The sequence below is a fragment of the Glandiceps talaboti genome, chromosome 2, assembly GCF_964340395.1.
Source record: "Glandiceps talaboti chromosome 2, keGlaTala1.1, whole genome shotgun sequence".
Classification (NCBI taxonomy): domain Eukaryota; kingdom Metazoa; phylum Hemichordata; class Enteropneusta; family Spengelidae; genus Glandiceps; species Glandiceps talaboti.
Window position 1 is genome coordinate 2,711,808 of NC_135550.1, and position 17,345 is coordinate 2,729,152.

The 17,345-nt window shown below is 39.6% G+C and overlaps 1 protein-coding gene across 1 annotated transcript; it reads right to left on the minus strand.

Annotated features, from left to right (window-relative positions):
• Positions 1-136: 136 nt before the first annotated feature.
• On the minus strand, positions 137-17,060 carry LOC144453502 (R-spondin-1-like). Its single transcript, XM_078144814.1, has 4 exons — positions 16,942-17,060; positions 16,266-16,356; positions 15,610-15,674; positions 137-1,750 (listed from the first exon to the last, which is right to left on the minus strand). The coding sequence occupies exons 1-4, from the start codon at positions 17,036-17,038 to the stop codon at positions 1,512-1,514; spliced, it is 492 nt and encodes a 163-aa protein (XP_078000940.1). The 5' UTR covers positions 17,039-17,060; the 3' UTR covers positions 137-1,511.
• Positions 17,061-17,345: the final 285 nt, after the last annotated feature.

A 17,345-nucleotide genomic window follows, 5' to 3' on the forward strand; every position in this document is an offset into this window, starting at 1 on the left:
TGTGTGTGTGTGTGTGTGTGTATGTATGTATGTGTGTATGTGTGTATGTGTGTGTGTGTGTGTGTGTGTGTGTGTGTGTGTGTGTGTGTGTGTGTGTGTGTGTGTGTGTGTGTGTGTGTGTGTGTGTGTGTGTGTTATCGTTTTCTCCATAACGGCTGGCTGAATTCAAACGAAATTTTGAAGTATTCCGTAAGGTGATGGCAAGACCTATTTAGGTTTTGGTAAAAATCCCGTGAATATTAATAAGCAATTTATGTAATTAATGGTTTTCAGGAATTAGGCTATATCTCAAGAATGCACGCTTCGAATTCATTAAAACTTGGTACATACAATAGCGATACTAAAGCGCATATGTCCTGAAAATATTACTGATGTAGCTTTTAGTTTTGATAAGTTACTGGCATATTTTAGGTAGGCCACAAAAGAAAAAAAATAGTTTCTGGTCAGGAAATGTTGTCTAAAGTGGTGCGACTTTATCACCATTTTCTAAAAAACAACATGCTCAATTCAAACGAAATTATTGCATGTGTTCTGTAAGGTAGTGACAAGAACTGATTAGGTTTCGGTAAATATGCCATGAATATTAACGAGCAATTTACATAATTAATGGTTTTCGGTAATCAGGCTATATCTCAAGAATGCACTCTTTAGATTCAATATAATTTGATACATACATTTGCGATACCAAAGCACACTTGTCCTGAAAATATTATTGATGTAGCTTTTAGTTTTAATAAGTTATTGGCATATTTCCGTAGGCCACAAAAGAAAAAAAACTAGTTTCTCGTCAGGAAATGTTGTCTAAAGTGGTGCGACGATGCGATTATTTTTTTACATTCTCAACAAATGTTAATCAATCTACTTATCATTGCAGTTGCCAATCCTTTTATTTAGTACTTTACAGCAAGTGTGTATGTGGGTTGGCCTTTAAAACTCTTTCTACGGTGAGTGCTAGGCTACAACGTTCTATAACATTCACATTACATGTTGTCGTTGGCCAGGAGATCACTAACAGCAATGGGCAAATAGCAATCAATGAGAAAAAATAACTTATTGCATATGTTCTGTTGTATTCCAACAATTGTCTGCAGGAACGCCAGACAGTCTCAAAACCCTTACGGAAGGCATTCAGTTTAAATCTGGTTGTACTTCATTTTTTTTTCAAAATAGGCTTGAACCTAGCAATGACTTTTGTCATTCATACTCTCCATGTACTTTAACATTGGATGGGACATACTTAAGATATCAAATCTAAAAGTGAATGATATAAAACTGAAAAGCAACACAATACTTCCCTTTGATGGATGATGCCGCCAATTTGGAAAGTTGTGCCCTCACATAGTGATTCAAAGAAACTGGTATGTGACTTACTGGGTTTTATATATCACTCGAGAAATCATCTAGAAAGCATCAGGAACTTGGATTTGACCATGACTGCAAATATAAATGAACAATCAATCCCTAATATTCCCTATTTTCCATCCAAAACATCCACTCTTCGACTGCTTAGGTTATTCCTGTGTTTCATCTCCAAGTGCCAGATCCAGATCTACTCCTTGATCTACAAGTTGGATGTCGATTTCATTTGGGGCTTCCTCCTGACAAATCGATCCGAAACCGCGGTACCGGATTTCTTCCGTACCGTATGGGCATTCTTCGAGACACTGCTCATCGTGTAGTTTAGCTGGAAATACACAACGTCTGCATCTACGACCATCAATACAGCTGGCACACTTGTACAGTTGACATTCTGATCAAAGTGGAGATAAAAATTATTAAGATTTTTTGAGTAACTTCATACATATTTACATTGCAAGCAGAAGCCCGATCACAAATGATGACTTTTATCTGATTTACAACAAAGCGCACCAGTCTACTGATTCATACATACATGCGCGCCTTTGGTCACACGCTAGATACGAGAAACCTGTATTTTGTACACTCAGAATTAGAAAGAAGTTGACCGGCGCACACGAGAAGAATTGTCATCTGATTACTCTCTTGTGCACTGGGCTTTACGAAAAGCTTTCTCTGCAGCTGAAGTATTGAGTTACGCGGATACGCCAAATTTCACGTGGTGGTCAGTATGTATACTTTGGATGGATACATGGACTGTAAGACATTACAAAGCGATGGCGATGCATGGATACAGGGCTTTACAATGGTGGCAGTGGTGGGATGTAGTAGCAGTAGGATTTGAAACCGGTGCCAGCGGTGGGATCATGCCAAAATCACAAAATACCACAAGGTTATATAAAAAAATGCCGCCAATGGCGTTGTAGCACAACTGTACAGTTTTTAAAAATGTTTACCCATATGCTAGTCCATGCTAACAATAGGTGTTGATTTGCTGAATGACTATCCAGTTGCCTATCCAAACATGTTGCAATCTTTGCGATATACGCAATAATTTGGCTATTGCTATGGGCGTGGTCACGTTGCTAGATATATTTGCATATATTTTTTAATGTTTTTGTTCACTTGTGTATGAATTCCTGATATTAGCTTTGCAACAAACGTGATCATTTGGCTGTTGCTATGGGCATGGTCTTGTTGCTAGGCACATTTGTATACATTTTAAAATGTTTATTCATTTAGCTATTAATCCTCTTATCTTCGCAATATATGTGATAATTTGGTTGTAGCTATATGGGTGTGGTCTAGGCAAATTTACATACATGTTTGAATGTTTATTCAATTGTCTATTAATCCCTGTTGTTATCTTTGTGAAATACACGACCGTTTTGCTGTTGCTATGGGCGTGGTCATAGTTGCTAGGGATATTTGCATACATTTTTTGAATGTTTACTCACTTGCCTACCAGATGATGTTGGTATTTGCCCAAACTATACTGCCATTTGTTTGTTGCTAAGGGCGTGGTCATGGTTGCTAGGGCCATTTGTGTCAAAATATTTTGAAGAAGATCTGCAGAATAACACTTCTAGAAACATCTCACCAAGTTTCTGTGTCATTAACCAAGTACTTTTTGAGATATAATTTTTTTGACCAAAATTCAAATTATTACACCTAATTTGCACATTACTGATGAGATCATTATATGCTTAATATTTCTTCATCTATACACCCACAGATGCATCCCTATTAAATTTCAGCTCAATCTGCTGAGTGCTTTTGGAATTGTAGGTTTTTGACCAAAAAGACACATTTTTAGCCCTAATTTGCATATTACTAAGGGAATCATCATGTCATGAACAAATCTTAATTTACTCACCCTAAGAATGTTTCCACCAAATTTCATGCCAATCTGCCCAGTACTTTTGGAGTTTAAGTTTTATTGACCAAAAATCACATTTGTTGACCCAAAACCCACATCTCTGATGCAATCATTTTCATTTGAACAATTTCTCAACTAGACACCAGAACATGACCACCAAATATCAAAACAATCGGTCCAGCAGTTTTTGACTTTAAGTTGTTTACACACACACACACACACACACACACACACACATATCCAGACAGACAGACAGACAGACAGACAGACAGACGGACACTTTGCCATGCCTATAGCACTACTGAACCTTATCAGTTCAGTTGTGCTAACAAAAATAAGTCAAAGTAACCTGCAACCCTCTCCCCATAGGACCGATTTGTAAAATGGGACACCAACCCCCATTCCCTTGCCCTTCCCTTTGTAATTACGGAAGGCTCCCTAATTCCACATAGTCTTATTCACGACTCTGACAATATATTGTTGATGTAAACTGAATGCCTTCCGTAAGGACAAGCCTTTAGATTGTTGTTCCTCCATGCCTTGTCAAAAAAGATAAATTCTACACTACTAGTCTTGATATTGTTTATCCTTTAGTATACATCAATGAATATAACGTAGCTTCGATCGGAACTCCGGCTGACATATTGTACATATCCGTTTCTGCAACTGGCCGTAACTCAGTAAAATCATTTTATGAATTATTTGTAGGAATACTGATTTTACGGAGATTTGATGAAGCATACTTATTACTTGATTCCCAGAAATTTCGATCGGGTTTTTTTGCTCACAGTTTCCTTAATACGGACTGGAAAATTTATAAATTTCACAAAAAGATGAATTTTTATGGGTTTTAAATGATATGGCCATAGCAATGTCTTTGTGTAAGAAGTTTTGGTAGAAAGCCGGTGATTTGACCCGGAAGTTAGGGCCGGTGGGGTGGATTCTTAAATCAGGCCGACAAAGTCACTGACCCCCCCCCCCATCTGTAAAACCAAAAACAGGTTGAACCCCTATCACTTGATTCTAAAACATGATACCCCCCCCCCCCCCACATATAATATTCACACGACAGGTATTTTTTGATCGTGACTCAGTGTGGACTGCTTGACTGTCTTGCATCTACTTTATCAGATCCCAGGTTAGGGGCAACATCAAAAGTTCAATATAATATATCTAACTTAATTGCTTAAGTTAGGTCCCAGACCCCCCCCCCCCATCTAACTTAACTGACCTAAAATTGAAAATCGTTTCAGACTCATACTGTATACTTCCACTTTCAAACAACGTACCAATATAATATACTGAATTATAAATAAAATAGAAAACCATTTTAACTCAGAAAAATACTATTATTGAAAACCAACAGAACACAACAACACTGAATTTACACGTCAAGTCACATTGATTACTAATACTGGTATGTCTGGTTTCACTTTCTTTTTTGAAATGGGAGACATTTCGTGATTGAGTGTAGGCTCATCAGCAACACTTTGATCGGATGATTTTTGTTTAACTGAAAAATACAGGGCCGGTCGGGAAAGTGTAGGAATCGCCTTTGTTAACTAGTTCGACTAAATTGATTGTACAGATAGATTTGATTTCGACTCGACCTCCTGGGACATGAACTCGGCTGATGACCGTCGGTCATTTTTGTATTTGGCATGCCACAACTTCGTTGCGCTTTCCTGTACACCGGCCCGGGATTTGCCCTGTTGTTTTTTGATATTTAACTCCCAAATCTTGTTCTTTAGTTTCTGAAAGTCGTTCGAAGGGCATTTATAAATTATGTAAGGAGAACATATATGGACCAGAAAATTGTACGAACCCTTCGTGTCTCGACGACGCCAACTGATGAAATGTGCGTACGCACACTCTGGATACCCACCTCGTTCCCAAATACCTATTTTGCAGCAAATTTGAAAGCTGAACCGCGTACCGCTGATAAATCGGACCGACTGTACGCAGTGTTTTAGGTAAAAGCAGCCTTGAAATCGTACTAAATTTGCCAAGTATGGCGTTAAATCGTTTTTGACGGTTGAGAAATTATTTTGGCCAAAACCCCCCCACCCCCAAACTAAAGCAATTAAGTTTTTTTGTAAACATCGATCTTTTGACGTCGCCCCTTAGCACTATCATAATTATAATTATTGACTACACAGGGTGAATATAATCCAAAAGGAGTTTAATAGCATCTTGACGGTGAAAGGTAGGGAGAAAGCTTGAGAAGGGAGTATGTACTCTCATGGGGGGGGGGGGGGGGGGTCCTAGGCGGTCTCCCCCTAGAAGCCCTGGAGGTTTTTTTACTCTGAAAAGTCAATTTTGAGACTATTCATACCCTTTCAGACAATAATTTCGAAGCTTTACAAGACAGCACCATGTAAAACGCAACTACATAGGGTTGAAATACTTTTGAAATCTAGTTTGATAGCATCTTGACAGTAAGAGACTGGGATGTGTACATTTCATGTGGGGGGGGGGGGGGTCCCGAAACTATTCTTTATAACTTACATAGGGTTGAAATATGTTCTTAAAAAGTTAAATGGCATCATCATATACATGTAGTAAAGGTCAGCACATCTAATGGTAGTATCATTGGTAGGGGAGATTTGGAGTTTAAGGCAATTTTTGACTATCTTGGCAAACATTTCATATCTTTAATAAAAGACAACATCATCTCAAAGTAGAATAGGGTGAAAATATTTAAGAAAGGTTTAATACCATTATGATAGAAAAAAGGTTGTTGGTGCATCTGATTGTTGGTTGAATGTATGAGTGACCTCTGATGGGGGTAAGGGAGTCCTTTGGGTTTCCCCCCTGGCAGATCTGGAGTTTTTTGCTTATGTTTAGGTTATTCATAGCCTTTGAGGTAATATTACCAAGCTTTGAAAAGCTAACGTAAATGTAAATTTTAAATGAGTTTCCCATGTCACATAAAAATGGGCCTGTAACATACGTATAGTGGCATTGATATTGCATGTATAGTAAAGTCACTGGTAACTTTAGGTGGTCATACCTAGTTTATAATAGAAACTGGAATCTGATGAGATGTGGTGATTTGTAGTGTCAATAACATGTAGTGTCCAAAATAGAAAGTGTATTACTCCTTTCGCACAAGTTCATACTAAAGAGTAGAACAATTTAGATTGAATTCTTTATTAAATTATCTATGAAGATTACCATTACGATACATTCAAGTTCACTTTTGCCCTAAAGTGCAATATTAGTGAAGCATTGATTGTGAAACAGCCAAGTACTTACACGAAATGTTCTGTAACTAGAGTGGTAGCTAGGTAATTATACATGTATATGTATATGTATATGTATATGTATATGTATATGTATATGTATATGTATAGTTATGTTTGAACTCTTACGTGAAGTAATATTAAAGAATTGGTGTAAGAAATTGGATTTCGATGGAAGAAAATCCATGAATCTACAGTGGCATTACCTTGTCTGAACTCTGGAATTTTTTCTTGTCTCCATTAAAAAAATATTACTTCACCTGAAGTGACGCTCAAATATAACTTTGCATAGACATAAACAATGTATTACCTACCCCACTAGTTTCAGAACATATGTTATGTAAATACCTGGGTATTTCACAATCAATGGCGAATAAGCTTCACATAATATACTTTGGGGCAAAATTTGAAAGTTCTGTAATGGTATAGATAGTTTATAAATTTAAAGAAGTTAATCTAAATTCTTCTACTCTTCAGTATGAAGGGATTAATACGCATTGTATGGTTTCTATTTCGGACACTACATGTTATCGACACTACAAATCACCACATATCATCATATTCCAGTTTGTATTATACATAATACATGTAGTAGATATAAGGAGCTTACATTCTCCAGCATTAAATGTGTTTACTATATCTGCAACAGTAATGCCACTGTATATACAATGTTACGGACACTACCTGGCGCATTTTTATGTGTCATGCAAAATTCATTTACATCCTACATTAACTTAAGCTTTTCGAAGCTGTGAAATATTATCATACATGAAAAGGCTATGAATAACTGTACACATTGCTCGGTCCTTCCACAGGGGCCAATGAGCACATAATTGATTATTGATTGCTTTATTATTTGGTTGAATGATTGACTGACTGAATGATCAGTTTTTGTGGACCAGGTGCAATATAACTTATTTTGTGTGTGATATTGATCAATTGTCTCATTAAGTTTTCCGTGGTGATATTAAACTTTTTATTTCTTCTTTCCCTGGCTACTTTGCTCTCTTCCAGTTGTATATAATTCTCTCTTTATTGACAGAATTAAAACATCTTGTCCATTCTTCTCTTATCTAAATTAAAACGCCCCTAATCTTATAATTTGCGAGAGATCACTTTGCTTTATCTCCTTTATGACCTACAACTTTGTTTACAACTACAATGAACTATATTCGTGTGAATTCAAGTCGCAAAGGACGTCTGGAATGTAGGTATTATATTTAAAAATTTTATTATATTATTTTGTCAATGACGGCAATGGGCATATTTATTAGCTTTTTATGGGATTCAGAATATTCAGTTGTTAGAGCAGGTCGTAGAAATTCTAGTCTAGTTCCTGATGGACCTATTCTATATTATGACTTATAGAGACTTATGGAAGTGTGAAGTTAACGTAGTACGGAATACTGTCTGTCTGGAAGTGTGAAGTTAATGTAGTACGGAATACTGTCTTTCTGGAAGTGTGAAGTTAACGTAGTATGGAATACTGTCCATCTGGAAGTGTGAAGTTAATGTAGTATGGAATACTGTCCGTCTGGAAGTGTGAAGTTAACGTAGTACGGAATACTGTCCATCTGGAAGTGTGAAGTTAACGTAATACTGAATACTGTCCGTCTGGAAGTGTGAAGTTAACGTAGTATGGAATACTGTCCATCTGGAAGTGTGAAGTTAACGTAATACTGAATACTGTCCGTCTGGAAGTGTGAAGTTAACGTAGTATGGAATACTGTCCATCTGGAAGTGTGAAGTTAATGTAGTATGGAATACTGTCCGTCTGGAAGTGTGAAGTTAATGTAGTATGGAATACTGTCCATCTGGAAGTGTGAAGTTAACGTAATACTGAATACTGTCCGTCTGGAAGTGTGAAGTTAACGTAATACTGAATACTGTCTGTCAGGAAGTGTGAAGTTAATGTAGTATGGAATACTGTCCATCTGGAAGTGTGAAGTTAATGTAGTATGGAATACTGTCCGTCTGGAAGTGTGAAGTTAACGTAGTACGGAATACTGTCCATCTGGAAGTGTGAAGTTAACGTAATACTGAATACTGTCTGTCAGGAAGTGTGAAGTTAATGTAGTATGGAATACTGTCCGTCTGGAAGTGTGAAGTTAAAGTAGTATGGAATACTGTCCGTCTGGAAGTGTGAAGTTAACGTGGTACGGAATACTATCTGTCTGGAAGTGTGAAGTTAACATAGTACGGAATACTGTCTCAGGAAGTGTGAAGTTAATGTAGTATAGGATACTGTCCATCTGGAAGTGTGAAGTTAACGTAGTACGGAATATTGTCTGTCTGGAAGTGTAAAGTTAAGGTAGTACGGAATACTGTCCGTCTGGAAGTGTGAAGTTAACATAGTACGGAATACTGTCCATCAGGAAGTGTGAAGTTAATGTAGTACGGAATACTGTCTGTCTGGAAGTGTGAAGTTAATGTAGCATGGAATACTGTCCATCAGGAAGTGTGAAGTTAGCATAGTACGGAATACTGTAAGTCAGGATGTGTGAAGTTAACGTAGAATGGAATACTGTCCATCTGGATGTGTGAAGTTAACGTATTACGGAATACTGTCCGTCAGGAAGTGTGAAGTTAACATAGTACGGAATACTGTCTGTCTGGAAGTGTGAACTTAACGTAGCACGGAATACTGTCCATCAGGAAGTGTGAAGTTAGCATAGTACAGAATACTGTAAGTCAGGATGTGTGAAGTTAACGTAGTACGGAATACTGTCCGTCTGGAAGTGTGAAGTTAACGTAGTACGGAATACTGTCCGTCTGGAAGTGTGAAGTTAACATAGTACGGAATACTGTCTTTCTGGAAGTGTGAAGTTAACGTAGTACGGAATACGGTCATTCAGGAACTTGACTATACAATTCATTCAGTACGGAAGTGATACTTTCATGTCTGACTACACATACACGAGGTAAAGAATTCGACTCCCTGATATAATCATACATCCATGGTACCACTAACCTCGACTGGCCGAAAGAAAATACTCATGCTGTCACAAATCAATTTATAAATGCAAGGGACATTATGACAACTAGATTTTTTACAAACCATTTCTGACAGGCCAAATAAAATACATTTTTACTATCCAGCATGGTGATTTTTGGAAACGAGAATTAGTATTTTAGAAGCAATAGTACAAAGTACAGGGTAAAATTCAGTCTACTAGGTAGTCAGCATAAACATTTTGATATGAATAGAATAAATTATCTATTAGTATGTATCTCAGTCCTTAGTTTCCTTGATACAAGCTTAGGGTAAAAATGACTTTCTTGTAGGCAAATGAGATTTTCCCTCGATTTGTAAAAGACTTTGATCAGTGTTTTCTAATTAAACTTTTAGAAAAAACATCGTCATTTTTCAACACTACTGTTGTAAGCACAAGTGTGAGCGAACGACACCATAGACTTTTAAATGTGACTGCCTTCATTCATACCTCACACATGTCTGCCTACCACGTGCTAACTTTAAGGTGGTTACATATACATACTTGGCAATTAATTTCAACATTACATTACGCGATACCCAGCAGTACTTTCAGTGCTTTGATTAGTTGTTGGTACTGTCTTGTAAAGTTTGGAAATTATTGTCTGAAAGGTTCTGAATAGCCTAAAAATTGGCTTTAAGAGTAAAATATATCCATGTCTTCTAGGGGAGACACCCTAGGACCCCCATCATGATGGGTATACATGTTTCCATTTCAAGCTCCCCCCCCCCTACCTTTTACTGTCAAGATGCATGCTATTAAACTATCAAAGAAAAATCAACCCTATGTAGTTGCTGATTACATGTTGGGTGCTGTTTTGTAAGCTTGGAAATTATTGCCCAAAAGGGTCTGAATACCTTAAAAATTGGCTTCAAGTGTCAGAGAAACTACAGAGCTTTTAGGGGGAGACCTCTTGGGACCCCATGAGAGGTCTGCATATTCTCATATCAAACTTTCCCCCCGACCTTTTACAATCAATTCGCAAGATGCTATTGAATTCCCTTTTCAATATATTTACCATGTGTAGTCGCTAATTTAGTATGATGCTATCTTATAAATTATTTAGTCAAGTAGTACACTCTGAGTCACTATCAAATACCTGTCATGATGTAAACATGATATATCGGGGGGGGGGGGGGGGAGATCACTATGTTTGAAAATTAAGTGATAGGGGGTCAGCCTGTTTTCGGTTTTACAGATGTGGGGGGGGGGGGGCTGACTGACTTTTCGTCGGCCCAATTGAAAAAACCACCGAACCCCCCCCCCCGGCCGCAGAAACTGACAGGTCCCTTAATAGGCAACGCAGTAGCTGTCTTACATTCAGAGTATTGAAAAACAAGCTTTCTTGACTTAGTAACAATTGCTAAGGAATTGTAAGAACAACGGATGCCAGCTATTGAGCAAATGCAAATGTGAAAAATAATAATAATACAACATTTAAAATAAATCATTCACAGTGACTTGTGCTCTGGGATTATACTATTAAATAGTTTTGTAATATAAAATTAACGTTTATAATCGATTTTATGCACTGCGACTGTGGTGTCTTTATGCTTGGAATTGTTGTGAGTTACTTCAAAAGGTCGACGACCGCAGTCTTCGTTTTAAATAGACAGTTGGGTATCCGGATGGACACGACGTGCAGGTCAGACTGTGGCAACATACAGCCTACTGAATCATCACCACATGTTATTGATTATCAATCTTTAAATAAACGACTAGTGAGACTACACATGGAACAATATAACCATCAAAGATTACGTCTACGAAGCGATGACAACTTTATGACAACTATCAACCTTTATTTACCAAAATGTAGGCCTACAAGCGATGTTTCATTCACGTTGTGTATAACATACATGTCCTTCTTATTAGCACAATCACAGGCATTTGAATCAATCTGTATGACTTTTAAATGTATAGTAAAAGAGCTCTTTTTAATATACTACACTTTTAAAACCGTACAAATTGATTCAAGTGCCTATGAGCACAACTAGTGTCTCGCCTGGTAGTGAGGATCAGTGAGTGATAACATAAGCGTACCAACTACTGGACATTTCACACCAATGATAAAGTAGAGTGTGTCTAGGCAGCTAATTAGCCTCAAAATTGAATGTATTCAAGTCTCTCGAAACTTTGCTGAACGACATCTTGTTCCTGACCCTTTTACAATATTGAGAAACATGAATCTACATTTTGTTATCTTCGTTCGTGATTGCAATGTAAATACGGGAGACTACATACAGCTGAGTCATGTAATACAGGAGACTACATACAGCTGAGCCATGTAATACAGGAGACTACATACAGCTGAGTCATGTAATACAGGAGACTACATACAGCTGAGTCATGTAATACAGGAGACTACATACAGCTGAGCCATGTAATACAGGAGACTACATACAGCTGAGCCATGTAATACAGGAGACTACATACAGCTGAGCCATGTAATACAGGAGACTACATACAGCTGAGTCATGTAATACAGGAGACTACATACAGCTGAGCCATGTAATACAGGAGACTACATACAGCTGAGCCATGTAATACAGGAGACTACATACAGCTGAGCCATGTAATACAGGAGACTACATACAGCTGAGTCATGTAATACAGGAGACTACATACAGCTGAGCCATGTAATACAGGAGACTACATACAGCTGAGCCATGTAATACAGGAGACTACATACAGCTGAGCCATGTAATACAGGAGACTACATACAGCTGAGCCATGTAATGCGGGAGACTGCGTGCAGCTGAGCCATGTACAATGGGAGACTGCATGCAGATTAGCCATGTACTACGGGAGACTGCATGCAGTTGAGCCATGTAATACAGGAGACTGCATGCAGCTGAGCCATGTAATACGGGAGACTGCATGCAGCTGAGTCATGTAATACGGGACACTGCGTGCAGCTTAGCCATGTACTATGGGAGACTGCATGCAGTTGAGCCATGTAATACAGGAGACTGCATGCAGCTGAGCCATGTAAAACGGGAGACTGCGTGCAGCTGAGCCATGTAATGCGGGAGACTGCATGCAGCTGAGCCATGTAAAACGGGAAACTGCATGCAGCTGAGCCATGTAATATGGGAGACTGCATACAGCTGAGCCATGCAATACAGGAGACTGTGTGCATCTGAGCCATGTAATACAGGAGACTGCGTGCAGCTGAGCCATGTAAAACGGAAGACTGCATGCAGCTGAGACATGTAATATGGGAGACTGCATACAGCTGAGCCATGTAATACAGGAGACTACATGCAGCTGAGCCATGTGATATGGGAGACTGCAGGGAGCTGAGACATGTACTATGGGAGACTGCATGCAGCTGAGCCATGTAATACGGGAGACTGCATGCAGATGAGCCATGTAATACGGGAGACTGTGTGCAGTTTAGCCATGCAATACAGGAGACTGCATGCAGTTGAGCCATTTAATATGGAAGACTGCATGCAACTGAGCCCTGTAATATGGGAGACTGCATGTAGTGGAGCCATGTAATATGGGAGCCATGTAATACGGGAGACTGCATGCAGCTTAGACATGTGATACGGGAGACTGCATGCAGCTGAGACATGTAATACGGGAGACTGCATGCAGCTGAGTCATGTAATACGGGAGACTGCATGCAGCTGAGTCATGTGATACGGGAGACTGCATGCAGCTGAGTCATGTACTATGGGAGACTGCATGCAGCTGAGTCATGTAATACGGGAGACTGCATGCAGATGAGCCATGTAATACGGGAGACTGTGTGCAGTTTAGCCATGCAATACAGGAGACTGCATGCAGTTGAGCCATTTAATATGGAAGACTGCATGCAACTGAGCCCTGTAATATGGGAGACTGCATGTAGTGGAGCCATGTAATATGGGAGCCATGTAATACGGGAGACTGCATGCAGCTTAGACATGTAATACGGGAGACTGCATGCAGCTGAGTCATGTAATACGGGAGACTGCATGCAGCTGAGTCATGTGATACGGGAGACTGCATGCAGCTGAGTCATGTACTATGGGAGACTGCATGCAGCTGAGTCATGTAATACGGGAGACTGCATGCAGTTGAGTCATGTGATACGGGAGACTGCATGCAGCTGAGTCATGTACTATGGGAGACTGCATGCAGCTGAGTCATGTAATACGGGAGACTGCATGCAGTTGAGACATGTAATACAGGAGACTGCATGCAGCTGAGTCATGTAATACGGGAGACTGCATGCAGTTGAGACATGTGATACAGGAGACTGCATTATATTTCTGAATCACTACATTTCCAGAAAAGTCTAGTCGTCACGTTTACTCAGTTTCGTTCGCATTAATATGGGAGACTGCATGTAGTGGAGCCATGTAATATGGGAGCCATGTAATACGGGAGACTGCATGCAGCTTAGACATGTAATACGGGAGACTGCATGCAGCTGAGTCATGTAATACGGGAGACTGCATGCAGCTGAGTCATGTGATACGGGAGACTGCATGCAGCTGAGCCATGTAATACGGGAGACTGTGTGCAGTTTAGCCATGCAATACAGGAGACTGCATGCAGTTGAGCCATTTAATATGGAAGACTGCATGCAACTGAGCCCTGTAATATGGGAGACTGCATGTAGTGGAGCCATGTAATATGGGAGCCATGTAATACGGGAGACTGCATGCAGCTTAGACATGTGATACGGGAGACTGCATGCAGCTGAGACATGTAATACGGGAGACTGCATGCAGCTGAGTCATGTAATACGGGAGACTGCATGCAGCTGAGTCATGTGATACGGGAGACTGCATGCAGCTGAGTCATGTACTATGGGAGACTGCATGCAGCTGAGTCATGTAATACGGGAGACTGCATGCAGATGAGCCATGTAATACGGGAGACTGTGTGCAGTTTAGCCATGCAATACAGGAGACTGCATGCAGTTGAGCCATTTAATATGGAAGACTGCATGCAACTGAGCCCTGTAATATGGGAGACTGCATGTAGTGGAGCCATGTAATATGGGAGCCATGTAATACGGGAGACTGCATGCAGCTTAGACATGTAATACGGGAGACTGCATGCAGCTGAGTCATGTAATACGGGAGACTGCATGCAGCTGAGTCATGTGATACGGGAGACTGCATGCAGCTGAGTCATGTACTATGGGAGACTGCATGCAGCTGAGTCATGTAATACGGGAGACTGCATGCAGTTGAGTCATGTGATACGGGAGACTGCATGCAGCTGAGTCATGTACTATGGGAGACTGCATGCAGCTGAGTCATGTAATACGGGAGACTGCATGCAGTTGAGACATGTAATACAGGAGACTGCATGCAGCTGAGTCATGTAATACGGGAGACTGCATGCAGTTGAGACATGTGATACAGGAGACTGCATTATATTTCTGAATCACTACATTTCCAGAAAAGTCTAGTCGTCACGTTTACTCAGTTTCGTTCGCATTAATATGGGAGACTGCATGTAGTGGAGCCATGTAATATGGGAGCCATGTAATACGGGAGACTGCATGCAGCTTAGACATGTAATACGGGAGACTGCATGCAGCTGAGTCATGTAATACGGGAGACTGCATGCAGCTGAGTCATGTGATACGGGAGACTGCATGCAGCTGAGTCATGTACTATGGGAGACTGCATGCAGCTGAGTCATGTAATACGGGAGACTGCATGCAGTTGAGTCATGTGATACGGGAGACTGCATGCAGCTGAGTCATGTACTATGGGAGACTGCATGCAGCTGAGTCATGTAATACGGGAGACTGCATGCAGTTGAGACATGTAATACAGGAGACTGCATGCAGCTGAGTCATGTAATACGGGAGACTGCATGCAGTTGAGACATGTGATACAGGAGACTGCATTATATTTCTGAATCACTACATTTCCAGAAAAGACTAGTCGTCACGTTTACTCAGTTTCGTTCGCATTTTTGGGTAAATGTTGTTTGAAACAATCGGATAAGCTTATATTTCCTCTTGTCAGAGTAAGTGATTGGTGTTGCAATACCAAAATGGGAACAGTCGCTGCAACGTTTTAACGAGACTACGGTAGCGACTGTCATGTGCCCCAGTTGAGACAACTTTAAACGACAACGTTGCAATCACACGTTAAAAACAAAATTATGGTATTACCTGTACAAACGTGATGATGAGAGTAATAACCAATGGGACAGTTTCCCAAGCAGATTCCATGGGTCCTACAAAACACGATTAATTGGTTAGATATTGTATTATCAAATTCAATACTATAAATCAAATAGCTAATTTTATATCACCGCCACTCGTTCAAATCTCAAAAAGCAGCCACACTAAAGAATTTGCATATGCCGATCACCTTTGCACGAAGTTTGAATGACTTTGGTCTTTGCATAGCAGACCTAGAGATATATACGGATGACACCCAATAAATGTAATATCCCCATAAGGGCTTCGCTCTTTGTGGCTAAACCTTCATACAGGTATACATACAATTCATCATTCAATTCGCCTTTCCCGTTTGTAATATTGTAAATTTGTGTCACTCAAATCAAGCCAAAGGTTGTATGATCCCATACAAGATATCAGTATAACAACTGTAACTCGTGTAGTCTTGTGTCTGTCTGTGTTTATCACCTGACAACCTTAACTGTCCTTGTATTCCTGGATACATCTAGACTATGTTTGATGGTAATTACTAAACGATAGCTGTGCGGATCTATTTGCTAATTATTCGTGGTAAATCTACCACTATTAAAATGGCCAGTTCCTCATCAGCAGTAACTATCGCGGATTAAGGTAATATATCTTACCCCCACATCATAAATAAATGCGCGTTTGCATTACACGATCGACATCCTTTGAGGGGGTTAGCTGCGCATCGACCACACGGTGATGGGCATACTGTAAATTGAAAAAGACAAAGAAAAATTATGAATTACTAACAAGACACAATAACACTTTCCATCCTTATCTTCCAGCAAGCAAGTGAATACTAGTACTATAGTAGGTTGTATAGTTCATTCAAAACGACTGATGAATTTAAATAATATGATTGCCAAAACTCAATAGCGTAATAACGATTGCAGTGGAAATGATACATTGTTCTAAAATAACAAAGTTTCTCTTTCAGGGAATATTCTCATGGGAGACTCATTTACAGTATTAACTTGCAAGTCATATATGATATACTTCATCTGTCTGACACTGGATACAATCCCAGGGATACAATCTATTCGTTGTATTGAAAATCTTTGAAAACGAAGTCACAATTGTTACGCAAACAACAACTTGTCTGTGTGCAAACAGATACACAGGAAAAGAGTTTTAAAATGTTTGGCCTTGTGGCATAGATTTGGACAAAAACGTATAGACCGACAGTTTTTGATTTTAATCACTGACTACGTGATTCGAAATGTTTTTGGTCTGCGTAACGTCAAGAAAGTTTAAATTCATAAAACATCACGATATCAAATTTTTAAGACTCACATATTCGATGCAGTCCCTTAATCTTCGATCTTCCACCAAAGGTTACCGAAGTTATGGAAAGAAATAACCCGACATACAGTAGCTGCGAGGCTTTCATGGTGTCTCAGAGAAGCTGAATAGATGGTGTGTACAGAGACGGATATAAACACAATACAACTGGTAGACCCTAGCTAACCTTTCACAAGCCAATCATTTCATGTAAAATAATCTCCCAGCCTGCAAAGTACGTCTCTTCTTAGGAAGCATTCGGTGATTACAAGGGGTGAGGGCCGGGGCATTTAGGGGATGGGTCACCTTTAACAAATCGGTTTTCGGGGAGGGCCATTATTTTAGAAAATGGGACTAGCGGGGAGGGTCACACTTTACTTTGACTCGTTGTATTGACCAGAGGAGTGAGTTTCATA

What these genes read in the sequence shown, in the direction of transcription:
- LOC144453502 (XM_078144814.1), bottom strand. Translation starts at nt 17,038, where the DNA reads ATGAAAGCCTCGCAGCTACTGTATGTCGGGTTATTTCTTTCCATAACT. An exon ending in TAAGGGACTGCATCGAATAT is followed by an intron (nt 16,357 to 16,941) that starts GTGAGTCTTAAA and finishes TTCAATTTACAG; the next exon opens with TATGCCCATCACCGTGTGGT. An exon ending in CATTTATTTATGATGTGGGG is followed by an intron (nt 15,675 to 16,265) that starts GTAAGATATATT and finishes CGTGTTTTGTAG; the next exon opens with GACCCATGGAATCTGCTTGG.